At 33.7% G+C, this 19,817-nt stretch overlaps 2 protein-coding genes across 5 annotated transcripts; one reads left to right on the forward strand and one right to left on the reverse strand.

Moving 5' to 3' along the window:
- Nucleotides 1-9,763: 9,763 nt before the first annotated feature.
- LOC119078131 (lipopolysaccharide-induced tumor necrosis factor-alpha factor homolog) lies at nucleotides 9,764-14,572 on the reverse strand. Its single transcript, XM_037185608.1, has 5 exons — nucleotides 14,554-14,572; nucleotides 10,465-10,550; nucleotides 10,257-10,406; nucleotides 10,020-10,199; nucleotides 9,764-9,834 (listed from the first exon to the last, which is right to left on the reverse strand). The coding sequence occupies exons 2-4, from the start codon at nucleotides 10,532-10,534 to the stop codon at nucleotides 10,024-10,026; spliced, it is 396 nt and encodes a 131-aa protein (XP_037041503.1). The 5' UTR covers nucleotides 10,535-10,550; nucleotides 14,554-14,572; the 3' UTR covers nucleotides 9,764-9,834; nucleotides 10,020-10,023.
- A 2,418-nt stretch (nucleotides 14,573-16,990) lies between these two features.
- Nucleotides 16,991-19,632, forward strand: LOC119076860 (7-dehydrocholesterol reductase-like). 4 transcript variants are annotated; one of them, XM_037183877.1, is made up of 7 exons: nucleotides 16,991-17,248; nucleotides 17,314-17,407; nucleotides 17,470-17,734; nucleotides 18,223-18,426; nucleotides 18,492-18,721; nucleotides 18,783-19,020; nucleotides 19,084-19,632. In XM_037183877.1, exons 3-7 carry the CDS (start codon nucleotides 17,477-17,479, stop codon nucleotides 19,405-19,407), a joined length of 1,254 nt encoding a protein of 417 aa, XP_037039772.1. In that variant the 5' UTR covers nucleotides 16,991-17,248; nucleotides 17,314-17,407; nucleotides 17,470-17,476; the 3' UTR covers nucleotides 19,408-19,632. The 4 variants fall into 4 exon arrangements, with proteins under 4 accessions (XP_037039772.1, XP_037039763.1, XP_037039780.1 ...); XM_037183868.1 differs by having other exon boundaries at nucleotides 17,314-17,402; nucleotides 17,466-17,734; XM_037183885.1 differs by having other exon boundaries at nucleotides 17,314-17,400.
- Nucleotides 19,633-19,817: the final 185 nt, after the last annotated feature.

A 19,817-nucleotide genomic window follows, 5' to 3' on the forward strand; every position in this document is an offset into this window, starting at 1 on the left:
TGTTGAAAGAGTTGCATGCGAAAAAAAGAGTTGCTGAGGAATTACATGGTAAAAAAAGAGGTGCAGAACTTGAAAAAGAATTCCATTAGAGAACAAAAAAAGAGTTGCTCACGAAATAAATAAATTCTAATGTTTTTCAAGCGATTACCAGAATCAAAGATTCTGAAAGAACAGATCAACACACCCACGTAGGGGTTCTTTCTTTTCATGCCTTGGGCATGAATTACAGAATTTTTCTCTAGATTTAGGCCATCAGCCATCATAAAAAGTTTTATACGTACCTGTTATGGACGGTTGAATTTAAGCACTTTCGCTTGTCGATCTTACTTCGTTCGGGCTACAACTCGCGAAATTGCCTAAAATCTACCGTCCACCACAGATACACGGAAAATCCTGATATGCGTGTGAGAGCTATAAGTGGACTTAGCACCCCCATTTTTTGGCATATAGCTGTGTAATGTATATTGCGAAGACTACAGTTAAAATAGCTGTGTAACTTATATTATAGCTGTGAGCCACATTTCAAATCTATCACGAGAAATAAAAAATTTTCCCAAACTTTCATGAATTTTGCGGTCACCCATCTAAGTACTAACCGCGCCGATTGATGCTTAACCTGAGAATCCGACCATCACATATGCTGCTGACGTGCTAATTTTGCTTGTGCTTTTACATGTTCTTATTTCGAAGCGTTGCTACGGCAATATAAATCCTGCAGATGTGGCACACAGCCTGATTCAAGTCTGTAGTTTTTATATTTTACTTTTGTGAGTTGTCACTGCAAGGATTGTTCTAGGTTCTGAAAGAAAGTGAATTGAAACGAGTTTGATTTTTACGATTTGGCTAATTAATTAATTCGTTTCTAATGCAGTGAAATTTCGGATATTCTCATTCGTCTGTGTTTCTACGGAATCTGACAATATTGAAAAGGTATTACTATAACCTGATCATCAAGCTTCATTACAATCAGCTAAGATATTTTAGAACAGTTTTTGTTTGTATATTAACATTGAGTCCGACCAGCACGAATCATGACTTGAATGCATGGTCCCATACATTTTCTCATATGCAGCACACAGCTTTATTTTTCATACGTCAAATATGCGTTACACAGCTATGATATAGAGTACACAGCCACAATATGCAGATCCTAGGTATAAAATGTGTCCACGGTGCATAATGTAGCTCTGTAATCCATAATATAGTTGTGTAACTCATATTGAATGTAAATAACCAATATTAACAGAATATGCGTTTAGTAGCTATATTTTTGTAAGTCTTGCAGCTATATTATACAAAATACAGCTATATTATAAGTTATACAGCCTTTATCGAAATTCACGGATTTTCCGTGTAGGTAAATGACTAATCAAGTGACACTTAACATCATAGAGTTACACTCGAGAGAGATGTCGCATGGTGGGGCTGATGCTAATCGGCACCAAAAATTTACATGGGCACCCAGACATGTTTAAATATGACAGCGCCACCATGCCATCCATCGAGTGTATCTCTATGCTTCATATAATCTGTATTGAGTGTACTTCATCGAAATCGGTAGTTTATTTTTTTGATTTACGAAAAGTTGCACGGTAAAGTTACCCCTCGGTTTTGTGAAATTCAAAAGTAAAAAATTCCAATATTTACGTGACTTCCTTCTATCGAAATGTTATCAGTTTTTTTTTTGGCGAAAGTGTTTTCTTGAAATTGTGCACATATTCGATAATCTGTCACATACTGCTACTCGTCTGTTATCGATAACGACGACAAAAAAATAATGACTATGGTCTGGATAATATAGCCGTTTAAATAGTAAAGTGCATGTTACAAAAATTGAAGTACAAGATTTGAAATTAACCGATTAAAAATACTTCGATCGATTGAAATAATTGATCTGATAATAACAATTGTCATATGCTTGCCGTCTGTAACAGGTGAATCGTAAAAGTAGCAAATTTCGTGAAAAATTGGAAAATTGGATGTATAATGGAACCCTGGTTAAGAGGTAATGAATCATTTCAGTAGGGTACTGCAAATACGTACAGCTTTACGACATATATTTTTTTTTACTCACTTTTCACTGAATGCCTGAACTTCATTAAAAAGCTGAAAAATCAAATAATCCATTTTTATACGAACACTAACAGACTAGAGTTGCCAGAGTAGTACTATCTAGATTTTATTTATAATAAAAGCGTACAATCTCCTTCTGTCACTTTATAAATCCGAAATTTAATATCCTCCTGCTTACATCACTACAATAGCATATGTAAATATAATACTTTGGTTTACCAGCAGAATGTGTGTATATATACATACAACTATGCACATCAACAATTTGATGATAAGGCATTCAATAATATTTTATTTTCTATCTCAAAAATTCAAAAAAGGTATATAAAAATATTTCTGGATAAATCCCCAAAGATATCCAACTACCCAACCAATTTCGCATCACCAATCCATATAAACCTCACGTGTTCATGTTAAACTAGAGTGAAGGCTTTTCTAAGTGATTGCTTTATCGAATATATTTCAATTTCAATCAATATCAACATTAAAGTATCTCTTGACTACCTACATTTTCCGAAAGCCTAGTAAGGAGTAGGCAGCTGCTATCTACATGTGAATATATATTTGTTATATTGACAGAACAACAACATGCACAGACACAAATCGTGCTTTCCAAGGATGTTGTAGTATGTGTAGAGCCGTAATAGCTTTATACCTCGCATTGTTACGCCGGTTTTAGATTTCAAGTTGTTTTAGACATTCCAATTTTTCAGCCCAAACCAAGAAATATATATGGCTATTTGATGAATATGTTTAGCAGAAAATTTTCCAATAAAATAACTGATTACCATATTACAAAAGGGGATTTCCGAGTCGTCGATATTGGAAAATGAAAGTCGTTTTAAGAGAAATATCGGTTTTAATGTTTTTTCCCTATAACTTGGACGATTTGCAAGCAAACTTTTGGATGGAAGAAGTGAGGACAGAGAGGTGGTGGTGTACAACACATTATGCTAAAATGCTAATGGTAAAAAAAAATTTGGAAAGCTTTTAACGAAATGTCAGAAAATATTTGTTTTCTATTTCCAAATACGAAACTCAATAATGGATTGAAACAAACTGATTTTTTATTCATATAAATTTGTTGTGTCATCAGCTAATGACGAACAAGGAGCTCAACATTCATTTTTATTCCCCTTATCGATTCTATGTACAGTCATTTCTCGAATTTACCATCCGTTCATATATTTTTACATCGACACTACTATTACTATGTGCTTTGTGCAAATGACATCTACTAAGTAAACTGCTATCGCTAGTGTTCCACATCCACACGTGCATTAAGGAACGATAATATAACTGTTGAAAACCATGATAAAAATGTTGAAGTAATAGATTTTGTATCAAACTAATATATTTTGCCGAAATGACGTAATGACAGATTTAAGGACATTCTTGTGACACGTTTGCCGTTTCTAAAATATTAATACAAACGCCTTACTGAACAGTGTAGTAAATTTGTTTATGCAACTCATAATCATAATGTTTCGAAAACTGCAAACCTCACATCCCTATGTTGCATAGAACGTTGCATGAATCTCAGCGCGAAGTACTTGATTAGACTCACGATGTGTATTATGACACGCGGCCTGCAGTCTAGTGTCATAATTACACATCTATGTGAAATCCGAGGAACTTCTGATCGTTGTAAGTTTTCAAGCCAAAAGCCATATTCCGCATATCTGGATATACTAGAGGTCATTGGTCATTGAGACACAATCTTCATGGAATTTTTGAAGTTTTTAAATGTTCACTTTGATCTTCGAGACTAACAGTTTATTGAATTTCGGTGCGTATCCTTAAGACTTTCTTTACAATTTAAAAAAAGGTGAAAATAAAGTAGTCATTTATGCAAGCAAGTGATAAATTCTTTTCTACAACTGCTGCTGAGGTGCCGTAGGCTCAGTGTGACAATATAAATCGTGTGCCTAGATAAGTATTCATCACCTACTTGCATACAATGTTCTTTTTCTATAAAGGCAACACAAATTTCACTTTTCGTCACTGATGAGTTAAGAAAATTTCATGACAAGAGTATGGAGTACGTACTCTTTAGCCTAACCTGCTGTTGCACGCTTCGTTACACACTTTCTGACCTCTCCCCTACGCTGTTTTTTGACGGCTTTTGTTCTTCATTATTTATAGCCCAATGGGAAGCTGTTGTATTCTCACTACTTTACTTCGTACAAAACGTTGCCCGATCCGTGTATGTTTCCAGTATTTTCCACGTTTTCTCGAATTTTCGTAAATTTTTCCAAACACATTTTTTGGGAAAATGAAAGAAAATATGGAAAAATATTTTTCCAAAAGTAGTCCTTGCATTTGCATTTAGGGGTCGCAAAAAGCATGAGATTCAGACTACCCTAATATTCACATTGATTTATATTTCTATTTAAGTTAAAACGTGCAATTTGAAAATTAATGCAAATTCTCATTCTCATTTCATCAGTATTTATTTTATGTTTTCAGATTGTAAAGCGACTGCGGGTACGAATGGAAAACATTCCAAAATTCTTATTTTATAAAGTTAATGGTTGAAATTTTAATGTATTTTGAATTAGCTATCCTAATTGATCGAATGTTTTCCGTCTAAACTTGTGTGCGTTAGATACAGTTTCCCAACTCCCATTAAATTATTAATTAAAATGCTTTTGAAGATGTTTTGATATCTTCAATTATTACCCATCTCGATGCATCAAAATATCGTCTCAACAAGTTGCATACCTTTTCACAAAATTTACCTATAACCAACAAACCATATGAATCGTGTGATTTAGATTTTACGGAATACGCGAGATATATGTGAAGTGTATGAATTCAACACCCAGCTAGTAGCGTTGAAAGTATGTTGATAATGCTCAGAAATTGGAAGGAGGATAAAGTCACTTCAAACAATATAATTGTAGTTTAATGGAATTATACCAGTTTCCTCGATGAATGATTGTTCACTCTTGCACGTAATGACAAGTGAAATCCCATTTGGGTGTGAGATAGAGTGCCCTCCATTGTAGAAAGGTGCATGAAGTAATATTCAAGTGTGGCTGTTACATATCGTACAATGGAGCGTGTACGGTTGTTAGACAATTTTCGAAAAATGAAAACTCATTTCGAAACTTTCGTTTTTACTCCCATTAAAAAGTAATTTATAGTCGTGAATTTTGAGTGAGTCGTTGACACAAAAAAAAAATTATAATAAAATGATGTTGTAGACCAATTCCTCTTTCCATCTTTGCTTTTGCTTCCATAAAATTGGAAAATTTTCCTTTTCCGTTATTAACATTTACGACCCTGAGGATAAAATGTTATTTTTCTTTTCGCCATGACACTAATTGGGACATTTAGTGGCTGGATTTAAATGAACCTTTTCCGTTGTTGTTGCTGAAACCATATACGTGTATGTATATTGTATATACAAACGAAAATATAATAAAATGTCAAAAACTTTTACCAAATGTCTAATCTCAAATGGGATGCGGTATTTAAATTAACTTTGTTTTCAGTAAACCGCATAACCTTTTTTGGAAACATTTTACCATAACATGATTCCTCTTTTCTAGTTGAATGTTGATGATTTTTGATTTATGTGAAATAATAAAACCATTCTGTGGGGCTGTGTACTGTACAGTGTACACAGCAAGAGGTTTCATAGTTAATCATAGTTCTACCTATGTTACATCGATCATTGCATGAAAAATTCCACAATTTGAAAATTACAAAGTCGTAATAGGTGGAAAATCACCCAGGGTTCAATTATTAAACTCACTCCATTGAAGAACTAAACTTTGCTGATTTTGACTCTCACTTGAAGCAGAAGTGGTACTTTTTCTGGCAGCTTTTACTACGATCTCCAATCTCCATGCTTACAGCGCGTTGTCACTGTTCATTTTCGGCAAGGATATCACCCGTATTACGGTATGAGAATCAGATACTTAACTTGGCTATTCATGTGTTATCGATAACGACGACTAAAATAATGACAAGTAAATGCATGTTAAAAATGAAGTACAAGATTTGAAATCAACAGATTAAAAATACTTTGGTCGATGGAAATAATACAACCGATAATAATACTGGTTAAATGCTTGCCGTCTGTAACAGGGCCTATTATGTAGAATTAATTTGCAAAATTTGCAAAAAATCACAGAAATTCACAAAAATTTGCACAAATTTACGCTTCATTTTCAGCACATTTTGCAAGTCTTTGCGTTCTTTTGTCTGTTTTAGTACAATTTAAAGTGAATAAAGCAATTAATTTGACTTTGAAGGTGTGTAGAAGTTATTTTTTGAAAATTTTTGCAAATCTGTGGAGAATTTTGTGGGAATTTTTGCAAATTTAATTCTACATAATAGGCCCTGGTCTGTAACATGTTAATCTATCTACTTTGAGTGTATATTTCTTGCTCAATAATTGTAGGTAACATTGCCAGGCCCGGACTGGCCATACGGTGAATTCGGGGGATTCTAAATGGGCCTTTTGGATGTTTGTATTAGAATTTTTAATTTGTGGGCCTTTTTAAATTGAATTGAATGGAGCCCCCGATGGGCTTTTTCGAGCCAGTCCAGTACTGCATTGCATCCAGCTAAAGTGATTCATTACACGAGGTAACAATTTTGTGATAAAATCAAAGTCCCAAGTGTTTTTTTAAGCAACAGACAAGTTGATCAAAAACACCCGAGTCTGCGAGTATCACAAAATTGTTTCTAAATTAACGAATTACGTAGCTTCTAATGTTTTCTGTGTTGTAGGCAAAAGTTGAATTTCATAAAAAATAAACCAAAAAATACCGCTTTTCTCAGAGCTGCAACCAAATCGAACTCTATTTTCTGTTGGAAGCCAGGATTCTGGTGGAAAGATATCATCAAAAGTAAACTAAAATTCAACATTTAAAAAAAAACCCAAATGTATGCTTTTCAGCGAAGTATCGATGACTCTTAAGGGCAGTTTGACCAGCTCTGAGAGCCGGGAGTCAACATTTTTGAGAATAAAGGGAACCAAAATGAAACAAGCCTTACATTTCCATTTAATGTTCTACATATTCTCTTATTTTTAAGATATAGTAATGATAGCTTCAATGCTTTGTATCATACATTATTGAAAATAAATAAGTTAATTTCCCATTTACGAAGCACGAACAGTTCATCTTTTACAGTGCAGTAAATCTAATTGTAGTTAGGCTACATTTACAGAAAAGTGAGGCTTTCCTCGCTTTGCTCTTCCATGCAAATTACCGAATTTTTTCAATTAAAATTTTCATTTTAATTAAATTTTCTTTGTGAACCATTTTTTGTTTGTTTATTCAAATTTGCGCATTAAATCATTCCAAACAAACTTAAATTTACGTTTTGTTTGCATATTATGCGCATTAAATGCAGGCTCATTATCCAAGGTGAACATTTCCCTCACTTTTCCAGAAATTGGAGTTAGTTTAAAAACAAGAAACATTCATAAAACAATGCTATATATCATGGTATACGAATAAATACAGAATAATAATGCAAACACATTAGTTGCCATATAAATAATATTTTTAATAAGAAAAATTGCATTTGAAATGAGCGCGTATTCCACTAACAAAGACGAGAAAGAACACCTTTTATATTTATTCAAAATGCATTTATAAACAACGCAACCAACACCGTATATATCTATCTACAGTACACACAGTCTCTTAATTTTCAAGAAGAGTGGCAACTTATTTTCCATTAAATAAAAATGAAAGAAAATAAAGGATTTTTTTCTGTAAATTATACGACAGTTCCACGGACAGTTCATTATAAATTATAAATTTGTTCATTTTGCAATGTAAAAAGGTGTTGATTAAACGTATATGAATTATGAGCACGTTAGCGGGCAATTGTTGTTGCTGGTGGAGGATTCAGCAAAATTGAATAATTTATTTAAAATGCATGCGAGAGCATAATAGTAGTAATGAATGAAAGATAAACTATTGTACTGGATGATGACGCTTTTGTGGAGGTAGCTTATGTTTGTTACTGTCAATTAATGTATAAATTCATATTTTGTGCCGGGCAATTGTAAAACCTGCATATGTTTACGGATCGCTCGTTGCTTACTAACTGAATTTAACGAGTCCATTAAATTGTCTGCAATTATTGTGGATTACTGCATAGCCCGGTTGTAAATTAGCTTCAATAACTTATATGCATTGTTTGCGTTGCAATTTTTCTTAACCACACCATCAATTTTTCGAAAGGCCATTCAACGCGAATATACAGCAGTTGATCAATTAATTAATTTAATTCAATGAAAATAAATTAATTTACAGTCAATCATTTCCTTCTGTTTATGTCGTTTATTATGTCATTTGTACGAAACAACATCCATACATCAATATTCTATCACAATAATTGTCCTTGTATGAATTTATTGATCCAACGATTCCACAATAAATAAAACCAACGCAAACCGGACAAATGTTATTTTACAAACAAAAATAATTTGAATTTTCACAAAATTCCAAGCAATTTACAATTTACAACAACCCAGCCGTTGTTAATATGCATGTTTTTGCCGGCGTTTTTTGTGTAAAAAAAAGATCCGAAATGTAATTACTCATGTTTATATTGCAACGACCGGTTGCAAATAACATGCTGCAAACTTTTAAAATACTTTTTTTCTTCTCTTTATTCGCTATAAGAAATTCAAGTTGCGAATATCAACTGAACGTGATGTACGGAGAGAAGTTGTTGGGAATAAGGATTGTAGCAAAACCTAAATTTTATAAACAAAATTGACTTGTCGTTTCAAATATGCTCGCAATGCCGTTTCAAGGAAGGCAAAAATTTATTTGATGAGCTTTGGCCTCATAACCGGATGTGTCTGTATGTGCAAACAAATCGTATTTTTTTTATTAATTTTATGTGTCTGATGTAGTTTCAACTAGTAAATACGATTTTTATTCATTTCCACCAAAACTTTACTTTTTACAGTCAACTTTTGAGTAGTACTCGTAGGGAATATGCTTATGTGGTATCAATAGAAAGGTTACTCTCCAAAAAATCTATGTTTTGCTGGTGAATCAGTTTCACGAGGGCCCAAATTTTATGAAAAAAATATGTATCTCAAAAACCACAGTACAAGCGATTTTAATTTTTATTGGCAAATAATGAGGGGTAGTCCTCTACCATAAACAGCAATAACAATTTGATAGATCATTCCGTAGGCTCAATGCGAAGTCATTTCAAATTTTTAAGATTCTCTTAAGTTTCAGAATTTTTCCTAAAGGAAAAGAAATAGCGAGCGGAGCGAGCAAAATATTTTTTTATTGACTTTTGATGGTCAAAAATAGGAAACTGCACAACTCTTAAATGAATCTCTGATTTGAGCAAATAATTATTTAAAAACATTTAAAGGAAAAATGCGTTGCAGGCGAAATTTTTGAATTTCTTAGTTTGTACAGGGAATCTTCTGACTGGAAGTAGATATAATTCATCGGGTTAAAACTTCTAACGAAGAAATGACCGGTAAATATCTAGATAGATCTGTATATTATGTCTGCAAACATGAAGTTAGAATGTTTGCGTGGTAGTTCAAACTTTCATGACCGCTAATGGTGTCGCATTCTGCGTCTGAACTCCATAAATTTAACGAATGATTCGGTTTTCGTCTTTAAAGTTATTTTATTTTATCCTAAAATTTTCTGGTGATTTTCTTTTGTAATCAATTCAACTTGGCCTGTAATTCTTTTCAAATTTATTTCAGATATCACATTAGCAAACCTAAACATTAATAAATAATCTCTACGTGCTTCTGGTCAGTAAATGCAGTTTTTTGAGTAAATGTTTCGCATTTACGGACCAGAAGCACGTAAAGAACTGTACGTACGAGGTTCCAAATTTTTATGTTGACGAGTGGAATACAGTCCCCACTCGTCAAAATAAAAATTTGCAACCTCGGACGTAATGTACTCTAAGTGTACTATGTATTAATCAGGGCTCAAACTTTCCTAAGTATGCGTGGCATTGCGGACAATAATGATGAGCATCTTTGATTGAATTGGATCCGCAGTAGAGCCAAAGGCAAGAAGGAGGGTTGGATCCGTGCTCGTAAACGACTTTGGTCTTGTTTGTGGCGAAGCACGACGGGCAGGTGATGACGGTTGGGTCTGAAATATTTTGGGAATTCGTAGGACGAATTTGGGATGAAAGTGAACTGAAATTACCCGATCCAAGATAGTAAATCGCCTCCTGGAACTCAACGAAACTCGCAGGTTGTTGCTTCTGATATTTCTCGTTTTGCGGCTGCTGTGTTTGAATCGGGAAACTGTTTGCTTGCATTCTCGGTGCGTAGTTTGGCATTGGACCGCTAATACCTATACAAAACAAGTATAAATTAGAGCCTTTTCGATTCGGATGTGACAGAGAGTTTACCCGCGTTGGTCATCGTTCCTGACACAGTGTCAAAACCCACTTTTGTCACCACAGCTGCTAGGACAAACATCTCGCTTCTCTGTAAGCTTCAAATAAACTGGATGTCAGTTTTTTGAACAATCAACTTTCATATCTTATCACGTGATTCGTTATCGCTGATAAGTATTCAGCAAAATAATTTTTCTGAGCGCTTCACTGTCGAAACAACGCAGCTCAATGATTGAAATTTTCTAGTTGTTTATACAACTCAGGGCCGGACTGACTACTCAAAGCCTCACCGGGCGATGTATGGGAAAAATTTGAAAAAGTCCTGAAATGTAAAATTTGCATACAAAATTGAAAAAATCCCACAGGGCATGACCAGTCCGGGCCTGGTACAGCTTGATGAAAAGTGTTTTAGTAAACACTGATTAGCTGGTAGGTGAAATAGTTGGTAGGTGAAATAGTTGGTAGGTGAAGATAAATTTTATGTCTTTACCCCCAAAAGAGCTATCATCTGTTGAGAACGGTCATCTGTTGTCGTAGGCGGTCCAACTAATGAGCCATTATAAAGCAAAACATTTGTTGAAATTAATGACGTACTAGATTTACATCTTTGATAATACTTAGATCAACTGAATTAACCGATTCAATAATTTCCAAGGTCGAAGGTTAACACATTAATGCTATTTATAACGAGATATGTTAATAATACGTCTTTAAATTGGCATTCGAAAAACTTAAATCTCAAATCAACTAATTAACAGGTTCAAAAAACTAATCGCATACAAATTAGAACAATGAATTTCGACGCAAGAATAAACTCGTATTTTCGAAAATTAAATAATCAAAGCCTCATGCACTCAATACAAACAACCGTTCCAAATAAATAGGCGCCATCGGGTTTGTGAACTAATTGAAAAATTAAGTTGTTCAAAGTATCTCGAGAAAAGTTTTTACAAACGTTCGACTCGGTGTTGTTTTATAATGTGTACGGTTGTGTGTTAGCTAAACTTTTATCGAAACTGAACTCGTAATGTGAAGTGTAGTCATTAGATTTGAAGTTTTAAAATATTTATAGTGTTAAGTTTATGTTTGGCATGGTTATAAAGTTCCTTCGAGCTTTGAAAGACAAATTAATTCTGCTCGACGTAATTGAGTTCAGTGCAGTTCAGAGTGTAACGATTTTTTTTCTTGTTGTGACCATTACCAGTATTTTTGAACCAGGTTTTAAATTTTAAAAATTTAATTATAAAATACCTTTCCATTGATGCCGCCCAGCGGCGGAGCGGCGTCATGATTTCCGTTTTTAATGAGTATTGCTTTACATTCAACGCATACGAGAATACGTTACTGAAATTGGAAACTCAACACACAAAACATCTTTCCACAATCTAACCATCAACAATAAAAAATCTTTAAATCAGAATTTCTTTCCACATTACAACTTCGTAACATCCCAATAATTTATTACATAAATACCATCAACATAAAACAACCATAATTACTAAAATACACAGTGCGAAGAATCACGCAGAGATAACATTTCAAATAGCCCTGTTAAAAGTGTTGGTGTTCGGTTGGTGTTAATATCACACAAAAAAACCAACAAATGTTTAATCATCGGTTCAAACATTCTGCACGCAACCACCAACAAATGAAACGTACAGCAAAAAAATAGTATGGATGAAATACCACAATTTTGCATCCAATTTAATAACAAACATAAAATATGCTAGATGGTCCTTTTATGTGTATAATATGCTACAATACTGTTTAAACTATATACACACAAAATGAAATTGCACATTATCTTCAGTACCAGAACAAGAGACGTGATATGATACGACGTTACCGCACAAAACGTGAAATGGTAATCACAGTTCATAAATTTAGCAGTATAACAACTGCAAAAAAAATAGCGCACCCGGTATTATAAAAGACAACGAAAACCAACTTTCTTTTTTTTTCTTCTCTCAACTTCTACACCATTTGTGTTTGTTAAAATAATCACGTAGTTTTTCATTCTTAAAACCATGATCACATTATGTGTATACAGCGCCCTACCTATGAATTCAGATTTTCGGAAGTTATCACATATCCCCCAATATATCTCATGCCATTTTGGAACAATATCTGGTCATGCAAAGATAAGCGGCTGCAATGCGGCCTATGAATCAATTCTGTTCTTTTCCAGATTTCATGTGGTTGGTATTACTTACGAAGGGCCACTGGACGATAAATTCTAAATATCTGTTTATCCTCTAAAGTACTAAAACAGCTAGAATTAACTCGGCTGTTACATCTATTATCGGGATTAAATAAATCATTTTCTTTGATTTATGATTTTACGTAGATAATATTGTAATTTTATTCCAGATCTATATCAACTTCTCAATAAGTTGAGTCAAATTTGTCACTAACAGCTGATCAATTTAATATGTTCATCAACATGCAACTAGTATTTTAATCAAAATGTTTGAAGGTTCTGAGTGTTACCGTCTATGTCTTCCAACAAATTTATAAAAAGAAACGTTATTTCAAATAATACCAAATTCTATCATAGAAACATGATTAGTTTAGTGGTCTCACCGCATTTGGTGAAAAGCACAAAGCTTTTAGCTGCTCAATGTTTTGGTTCGAGACTCAGCTAAGCATATTTATCTACTCAGCGAAAAATACGTCGGTTATGTATCGGTATAATACCATAGAACGTATGGTATATAGGAATATGCATGCAGAATATCTTCAGTTTTATTTTTCCAATGTTGGAATGATGGAATGTAGTGTGCTTGTGGACATGCAATCAAAAATCTTCACCTTAACTTTTTATAGTAAATAAGTCAAAGATCTTGACGATGATCAATCTCCAAAGATTTCATGTGGAATAAAACTACGGTAGAAGCAATATTTCTTTCACAAAATTACGTTCTTCAACTGTTTGGAGAACTTGCACTTAATCAGGATTCTTCACAAATTTCAGTTTAATTTATAAGTTGGCAAAACCTTGCCTCTCGCTATTGCATAATAGGAGTTCTATTGTAGGACATTACCTACCTGCTTCCATATTTTTATTTTGATCAGTGGGAAGTTTATAGCCTGAGTCGAAGGTAAGAGCTATTATCCTACGTGCCAAAAGAACAATTTGGAAGTAGTTAGGTACTATATTTTATCTGCGTGTGCGAAAAATGACTTTACCGCCCTAAAAACTAATAGGTAAGGGAGCCATTACCTATCTGATTTTCGCACTAGCAGATAAAATACATTTCAATGCATTATGTGAACACATGACAGCTTTTATCAAACCTTCATAAGTTCAAACATATCTATGTGCCGTGAGTTTTGATTCTTATATAGATTTCAACGCAATGGTACAAATGATAGAAAATGCCAATAATGAAATTATTGGCCAAGCTTTCACATCAGATCAAGGAATATCACACAATTACCTCTATTTCCATTATTTGTCCCATTGATGTGTAATACATACTGCTACTGAATAAAACTGATAATAAAACTAAATTCAATGATAAATCAATGAAACCCGTAATAATTAAAGACACAACATCACCATCTGATGGAACAGAACGCATCATGATTGTAGGCTTTCATGCAAACCAACATACATATATGCAGATGTAGCTCCACAAGTGGAATTGTTTTTCTCGTTTCAAAAGTAATTTATTGCGAATTATTATAGCTTGACGGTTGACATTCTACACAAATCCGTTATTTCTTGCAAAATAATACAAATTCAAAACTCATAAAAAAATGTCATTATTCAATGCGGAATGACAACAACGAACGAAACGAAATACCATGACAAAAATCGCATGCATTCGTATACGCATATAGATTGAATGGCATATTATAAGAAATTTCCTCGAACTACTCAAACTCTATTTGAATAAAATTACGACCGTTTTATAACCATACATTCACCAAACGTTCACCTAATACCGCAAATGTCTTCTTATTAGCATTCTCTTATCGCATAATGAATGAAAAATCTGGTAACATGTACCATTGATATTGTAATATGAAATGATGCGACAGAAAAGACAGATAAAAATGATGATTATTCCTTGACGATCAACTACGTCCATTTACCTGATATCATTACCCGCTCTTATTTCTCTCTTCCAATCAAAACGTTATAGTCTCGTTCAAATTACCTTTATATTGCCGCAGTGTGGTAAAACCGCATAACTGACCGAACACTCGTTGACAAAAGATGCGAAACATCCACAATATCCCCCAAACGATTTTAGCATTCATGTTGAAATGCAAGTCAACATCATCAATAACATAACTATGCAAAACAAATAATCGCAAAATATATAAATAATAAATGATACACGATTGATCTGCAAAGGCAAGCACTGCGTCGTGTCGTGTGCATGGTATAAAATCTAATGTCTATTCAATGTTAAGGCCATCATCAATCGTCCTATATTGTTTATATTATGTGATGTTGTCATACGTTTAGTATTTATGATATGCGTGAATATTTGCCGAAGAGAAATGCCATTTACATTACCTTTACTTGGGTATAAATATATATACCACTTATTCTGTGAATTTCTTTGAGATTTGTTTGCAAGTTGTGTATCATAGCGCAGGGGAAATGATTTGTGAAAATTTTCTTCGTTTTTTACTTTTTTTTAAATTGATATAGATAAATGCTCGGGATTTACCTTTCCGTTGTAGATCTGAATTTAATGCTGACAACTATCATTTTCTCATATTGAGAACATGAAAACGAAACATTTGTTGAGATGCGTACATACGTATATATAAATAGTATGTATACACAATGTCGAGAATATAACTTATCGTATTTATTAACAATCGCTCTTCACTTGAATTGTATGAAATATTTAACTAAATTGTTTGAAATGTGTTTTATTCAATCATGTGGCTAGTTTATTATTTTAGCATTCTATCGAAGTTTATTTTTCCCATCGATCAATTCACATTAATTGTCTCTAAATTCAAGCAAGGGACTCTTTTGAAAAACAGCCAACCAGAAATCGGACGCATTTTCTTTAAAAGGTATTCAACACTAGGAGCACTAAGACCACTATAAAAAAATCTTCGTAGTTTGCGCAACTAGTGGGAGGTGATTAAAAACCGTAAATGGGACTACTTTTCTTATTGAAATTTCGAAAGGTAATCGGAATTTAAGGGTCGTGCGGGGTGGGGTGTCATTGCAAGTACTTTCAGGGCAAATAGGGTCTTAGGTACTTTTCGTGTACCTCGAAAGCCACACAAGCTTCGGAGAATTTTTCAAAAGTGGTTTTGAATTCTTGGGTCGAACATCTTTTGAGGCACATTCCACTGGAAAATGTGTTCAATTTTGATAGGCTGTTTTTCAAAAGAATCCCTCTAAGTGTTTGCAAAACCAATCATCAATAAATAGTCCAAACGCAATATTTAGAATTAAACCGTTTCACAAACGACTTGTGGAAGCACAAAGCACAGAATTCATTAGTTATGGCATGCATGACCAGAGGAGCACTCGCATTGCAACACACTCTGTCATCATTTGCTATCGACAGCGATGACAAAAAATAATAAATGGTTGATTTCGTCTTTATAGTTTACATGACATGTAATACATGTATGTTAAAACGAATGATCATTGATCGAATACAAAGTGATACTTTGAACCAAAGAAGTATCAGATTCAGAACGCTTGTTTGTCTTAAAAGGCTACAAAAATATAAAGAAAATTCCGCAGATAACAAGTCAATAAGTCCGCATATTTCACAGGGCGATCATCATCAAAATTTCCCTAATTTTACAGGAAAAAATACGGGATCCAAAGTCCCTAAAATAAAATTTATTCTGATAACTGCTCGACTTTACAGCTACTCTAATCGCTCAATTTCCAAACAATGACCTCGCTTTCCAAGAATTCTGCGTAAATGCGATTTTTTTTACAAAAATATCTGTCGAAAAAAATATGAATAAATAACAATTAAAAAGCATGATAACTGAATGACTGACTAAGACTTACAGAAGCGTTTGCATCGCTGATACTTCGTACTTATAGTAAACGCAAAATGAGTACATTAACGAGTTCAGTGTATTTGCGATCAGTTGAAGGTTAATTTGTAATAAATGAATACTAATTCTCTCTCTATCTAGTTATTGTTAATGTTATATGAAAACTCGCTTATTGTCGTCTATAATAAATATAGTTTCAAAACCACGACACGACATACCCGATCGTACTTCACTGTGTTGGAGTACCACAATTTTTCCTTGATAGTGAAATATGGTGTCTTGTTGTAAGGTATAACAAATTGTTGCGGAAAATTACAACCCCAGCAGGCACCCGTTGATCAATAATAATTTTCGGTATTTTCTATTACAATGTGGTTCATTCAGAAAAGTAAATTTTGATTTGAGAAACTTTGTGTCATTCAAATTTAATTCAAATACGTACGGGCATTGTATAGCTGACAAAGTTACGACTAAGTCTTATTTCCCACATTTATCTGGCGAAAAGAAAACAACTATTTCATTGAAATTTTAGTTCTAATTCACTTTTCAAGCGATAATTGCTATGACGAGATTATAACATCGGATTTAAGTGAATAAGTAGAACAATTTTATTTGCGAATATTACTAGTTTTATTGTTAACATCGCTATAATTCGTGTGGTATGTGCTCACAGTAGCAACAGTTATAGTATAGTAAGATTAGAAAATAAATTTGTGTTTTATCGATTGACAATTGACTCTGTGTTTTGTACACCTGTTTGCTTTATATGTTCAAATGTACTCACATTCAAGAGGTGTTATCTTTTTTTTTGAACTTTTCAAGTGTTTCCAATTTAAAATCGATTGTTTATTGTTTCAGAAATTAGTTAACGTCCATTACTCTACGGTACTGTACTGCTGTATGATTAGTGCCACGGTATCTCAATTTGTCAGTGCAGTGAAACAGGTTGAAAGTCTGTTTGATATTTTAGTAATCTGCAATTTAAATTTACAAAACAATATGTATTCCTCTTAGACACAACATGCCAAACAATTGGATAGAGTCGGTTAATCACAACATAATATCACCATTATTTTTGTTGATATTTCCCGTCGCTGTTCAATATCTAAGTGCCGCAGGAAATCCCGACAAACCGTTTCAAACGTCGTTTTTATTCGGAAATCTGTTAGCATGGAAACTTATAGGAGCAATGATAGTGTGGGCTCTGGTGTGGATGTTAATTCCATCGAAAGTGTTTTATGGACCGACCACAACTTTTGGATACACTCCTAAGTATCAGGTAAAATCAGTGACTATTTTTAAGCGAGCATTTTCCCACGTTTCCCAATTTTTTTTCCCAATTTTCACTTAATTTCAAAAAAAAAATTCTGGGGAAACCTGGAAAACTTCGGAAAATTTAAGAAAATATGAGGAAATGTTTTCCCAAAAATAGCCCCTGGGTAAAGTAACACAATGACTGTTCAAAATACAAGTACACCTGGAAAGTACATAAGGTAATCTTCAATGTAAATCTCAATATTTTCCGTCGCTACAATCTCTTTTATGATATAATTAGATTTCATTACCTAATTCAACATTTTTTGATTGTTCTGATTAAATTTGCACTTGTAGAAAATGTCGTGCGATATCTGGTTTGAAGAAAGCGCGAATTATTCGCTTTTATCTTAGTGCAATTTCAAATTTAGAATTTTTTTATCAACACAAACAAATGCAGTGCAGAATTGCCGATTAAAATTATTTTTACTGAATTTACTAAATTTATTCCAGGCAAATGGTGAACTTTACTATTTTGCATCAATGATAGCATTTGGAATAGTTACCTATGTCAGCCCGCAGCTCTGGGTATCGGTCTATGACAATTTCGGGCCCATTCTCGGTGGATTGAACGTGTTAGCTCTAGCTTTGTGTTTGTATCTTTTAGTACAAGCGAAAATGAAGGAAACCGAAGAAGATCCATACTTAGTAAACAACGTAGGTTAAAACACCATCTAAGACACATTTGAATCAATTACTAACAATATTTCATTTACGTACAGAAATTTCCGATTCTACACGAGTTTTATCGAGGAATGGAACTGCATCCGACAATATTCGGAGTCCAAGTGAAACAACTTGTGAATTGTCGAATAGGTCTGATGATATGGCAACTGTTAATTTTGATCTTCTTTTCGGCTTCATACCAAACGCGAGGATTCGATTCTGGCCATTTAGTTAATGTTTTATTGCAAACCATTTACCTGTACAAGTTTTACCGATGGGAGACGGGGTGGGACTTTAGCAATTCTCTGTTCAATAACCATATTTTCTGAGAAAAATATTTGCTTCAGATACTTCGACACATTGGACATTACCTTAGATCGTGCTGGATATTACATTTGCTGGGGATGCTTAGTATGGGTGCCTGCATTCTACACATTCAGTTCGTACTATTTCGTGTATTATCAACCGAACTATGGACCGTTCATCTCAACAGTATTTCTAATTCTTGGAGTGCTGTGTATTTATCTGAATTATGAAGTGGACAGACAAAAGGAAGTATTCCGGGCCAATAATGGTAAAGTGAAAGTAAGTTGTCCTTCGAACCATTCCAATTAGCGTCACCATTCTGTAATCGTGATATATATTCAGATCTGGGGAAAACAAGCAAAATTCGTCCAAGCATCTTATACAGCAGTAACCGGAGAGAAAAGGGAAACACGTCTGATGATTTCCGGTTGGTGGGGCATTGCCCGGAAAATAAACTACACATTTGAACTGGCTGCAGCATTTTTCTGGTCAGCTAGTGCAGGCCTTCAGTATGGCGTTTGGCCGTATCTTTATTTCATTTTTCTAGTGTGTTTGTTAGTGCATCGAGTATTCCGAGATGAGACTAAGTGTCGTGATAAGTATGGAAAATATTGGACTGAATATTGTAAAATTGTTCCTTACAGACTAATTCCATACGTTTTTTAATTAATGTTTAAGTTTCTTGTAAATAAAAAAAAAACAACAAAAATTTTAATCCAATTAGCCTACATTTTACTGCAACGAACGTCTTGTCGACTTTTCCAATGTAAATTATGCTCACATGTTCGAATTGTCTTTCCTTTTTCTTATCACTAACCTACATCTAATTCTAAATTACCATAGCAGATCAATCAATATAAATTGATAGGTAGAAATGACGAGAGAGAAAAAACGTCAATGAATTACTTTCTCATTAAAAGGAACAAAATTCCAACTATTTCTAGCATCGTTATTTTGTCCACACAAAAACAAACACTTGCGCACAGCATCCAGTAGAATGTATATATCAAATAAAACGTCATACATGTATATATATCTAGTGCACAAATAATAAATAATAACGAAAACAGTTCAGT

The sequence above is a fragment of the Bradysia coprophila genome, chromosome III (genome assembly GCF_014529535.1).
Source record: "Bradysia coprophila strain Holo2 chromosome III, BU_Bcop_v1, whole genome shotgun sequence".
In the NCBI taxonomy this organism is placed as follows: domain Eukaryota; kingdom Metazoa; phylum Arthropoda; class Insecta; order Diptera; family Sciaridae; genus Bradysia; species Bradysia coprophila.